The 3,304-nt window shown below is 39.2% G+C and overlaps 1 protein-coding gene across 1 annotated transcript; it reads right to left on the bottom strand.

The window, feature by feature from the left end:
* Nucleotides 1-826: 826 nt before the first annotated feature.
* On the bottom strand, nt 827-1,369 carry LOC148939898 (uncharacterized). Its single transcript, XM_089106026.1, has one exon. The coding sequence runs from the start codon at nt 1,367-1,369 to the stop codon at nt 827-829; it is 543 nt and encodes a 180-aa protein (XP_088962152.1).
* Nucleotides 1,370-3,304: the final 1,935 nt, after the last annotated feature.

Here is a 3,304-nt window from a genome sequence, read left to right on the forward strand (position 1 = left end):
GCGTGGCAACACACATCCCGAACTCCAGCAATGGTCGCACGAGACCCTTGTACAGTTTTGTCATGACTTTAGATAATCTGCTACGTACTGTACGCTTAATTATTCCGAGGGTCTGAGATGCTTTGGCAACCGCTGTATGTGTGTGTTTGTTGAATTTTAATTCTTCGTCGACGACTATTCCCAAATATCTTTCAGCTACCGAGGAACCAATCGATTGTCTAGAGCCATCCCCCCCACTCATATGGTACTGTCAGTTCTCGTTCTTGTTCCCAAAATATACCGCCTTGCACTTCTGGATGTTAAACTCAATCTTCCATTGACAGGCCCACAGGGACACTGATTCCAGGTCTTCCGGTATGGTGGCTTTAGTTGCTGTCAACTCCGAGGGCCCAATAAGCTTTGAATCATCGGCATATAGGCTCATCTTATTTCTTACAGCCCGTGGAGCATCATTAGTGTAAATATTGAAAAGTGTTGGGCCCAAGATCGTTCCCTGGGGCACGCCACTATCAACTCCAGCAACTTCTGAGAAAAACTCTTGCCCGTTATCCCCAAACACTAACTCTCTGCTTTTTTCCTGAGAGGAACTGCATCACCCATTCAACAACCTCCAATGTATCCCGGTAGCTAAAAGTAGCCTTCAAACGACAATGGCAAACTTTGTCAAAAGCCTTTGTAAAGTCTAATAAAATCATATCTGCTGGGATACCCTGGTCTAGCAGTTCGGTGACATATTCATAAGTGCCAATAAGATTTGTCCCGACCGAGCGTCCAGATCTGAGTCCATTTAGGCTATTGGTAAGTAGTTTGTTGTCAATCAGGTATTTCATAACAGCGGTGTTCGCAATTCCTTCGAGAATTTTACTGACTGTCGAGGTGATGCTAATTGGTCGGTAATGGCAGCACAGTTCCTGATTCCACCCTTGTGAACAGGTGTAACATCCGCATTTCTCCAATCTTGAGGGACTTGTTTCGTGTCAAGAGACTTCTGGAACAGTTTTGCTAGGGGGAGGGCACGCTCCGCATGAGCCTCTTTCAAAGTTCGAGGGTGTACTCCATCAGGGCCAACTGACTTATTTGGGTTCAATCTTTTGAGTTGTGATTCAACATCCAAAGTGCCGACAGTAATAATTTGCATCGGTTTCTGAATATCATATTCCGGAATTTGTGGCAAGTGGTCATTATCTGGAGGTGTAAAAACTGACTTGAACTGCTGGTTCAGAGCTTCAGCTATATTGCCAGGGTTGCTAATGGTATTCCCATTGACTGAGAGTTCGGTTACTGAATGTCTTCCAGGCCTTTGAGTGGAGGCATACTTCCAAAATTTCTTCGGATTTGTTTTCGATGCTGAAGCATCGAAACTCCTCATACTTGCTAGTAACTTCTCTTGTAAGGTAGCGGACTTTGTTTTGTATTTGTTTGAATTTGTCATGATTAGCCTGCGTTGGGACTTCTTCTTCTTCTATTTAACAGCAAGCGGGCTTTTACGTAAAACTATTTAGCCCTTTTCCTTTTGCTTCACTCTGAGGGCTACAGAGCTACTGACTTGATTGCCTCATATTTATTAGATATATTCAGATATCTTTCAGCAGATATTTCGACTCTAGGAGTTCAAATATAAGATGATAGATGTCGATTTCTATGATCTGTGTGCAGGTATAGTTGGCTAGGCTCTTGGCTGATAGCGGGATTTTGTGGTGTTTAAAGCATTTTAACAGTTTACAAAGCAAGGTATGTTGTGCAGACGTCAGCATATTACATTCAAATAGGCAATAGTCAATTGTTTCATTATTCATATTACAATGCCTGCAAAGAGGGGACAGGGGAAATGAACCACTTGAATTAGAAAGCTTATATGAGAATGCAAGGAAATTTAGTTCATTTGTTCCAGAACGAATTCTATGATAAATTTTGGAAAGATACTTATTGGGAAAGGGGGAAAGGATAGGATTAATCTTATTAAAATTAATATCTGATAGCCTCCATCGGTAAATATCTCTAATTGGGATTGGTCTCCCACTTTGCTGGTAAATATTTATAGCATTTTTTGCTATTTCATCAACCTGATGATTACCACTTATGCCAGAGTGGCTAGGAATGTACTGAAAGTAAGTTTTTATGCCGCTTGAAGCAAGATTATCAATAATACTGAGACAATGATAAGTGTCAATGTCAAACTTATATTGAGGAGCTGAGGCCAGCAACTCAAGGCTTGATAAAGAGTCGGAATAGATGATAATATTATTCGAATTTTCAATCAAAGGTTGGTTTTGCTTAAGGTGTTCTAATGCCATGATTATGGCATTTAACTCAGCAGACATTATAGATAAATTATTAAATAATCTCTCTCCCATTGTAATTTTCAGGTGAGGAAGGAAAACACCACTTGCAACCTTCTCATCCATTTTTGACCCATCAACAAATATTTGGAAGTGATTTTTATAAGTAATTGTATTAAGTTCTGCAAATTTTTTCTGGACAAAAGCAATGGGGGTTAAATCTTTATTCAATTTTGAAAATTCAGTATTTATTATGGGAAATGACCAATTCCATGGAGGGGATTGGGGGAAAGTAGGTGCAATAGACTTTGCCGGTACAGGGAACTTCTTTTGAATATTGGCATACTCATCTGCAATACTTCTATACATGGCTGGATTTCTTAACCAATTATGTAATGTGTGTGAGATATTTGATTCAATTTTTGTAAGATGTTTTATCAAGAGAAAGCTACGTCTCTCCCTTATTGTTGTTAATCCACTCTCCATAAGCAGAAACTTGGTGCTTGTGGGTTTCCTAAGACCAAATATGAGACGTATTGTATCATTTTGTGTTGTTTCAATTTTTTGCATCTGGGTCTTTGCACATGCACCATAGACAATGAGCCCATAGTCAATATGGGGTCTTATATGTGATTTATAAAACTGGAGTAAGTTTTTCTGCTTACAACCCCAGGGTGTGGAAAGAAGTCTTTTTAGTATATTTGCTTTTCTATAGCATTTTTTTATTGTGTTTGAAATGTGGAGGTGGAAATTAAGTTATTGGTCAAGCATGAGACCTAGGTAATTAATATTATTATCTTCTGGACTAGTTGTTTTATTTAGAGTTAGTTTTGCATTAACATGGTTTCGCTTCCAGTGAAATTGGATTATTTTTTACTTGGTGGGTACAATGGGTAAATCTGAATGTTGAGAGAATTTTTCAAACTGGAAAAGTGACTTTTTGCAGATTTGACTGTGCTATCTGAAAGGTGTTGCCAGATGACCATAGCACCAGATCATCAGCATATTGTAGATTCGTGTGGGGT

Source organism: Artemia sp. Qi Xiang Cuo, chromosome 20, assembly GCF_049724085.1.
Source record: "Artemia sp. Qi Xiang Cuo chromosome 20, ASM4972408v1, whole genome shotgun sequence".
In the NCBI taxonomy this organism is placed as follows: Eukaryota; Metazoa; Arthropoda; class Branchiopoda; order Anostraca; family Artemiidae; genus Artemia; species Artemia sp. Qi Xiang Cuo.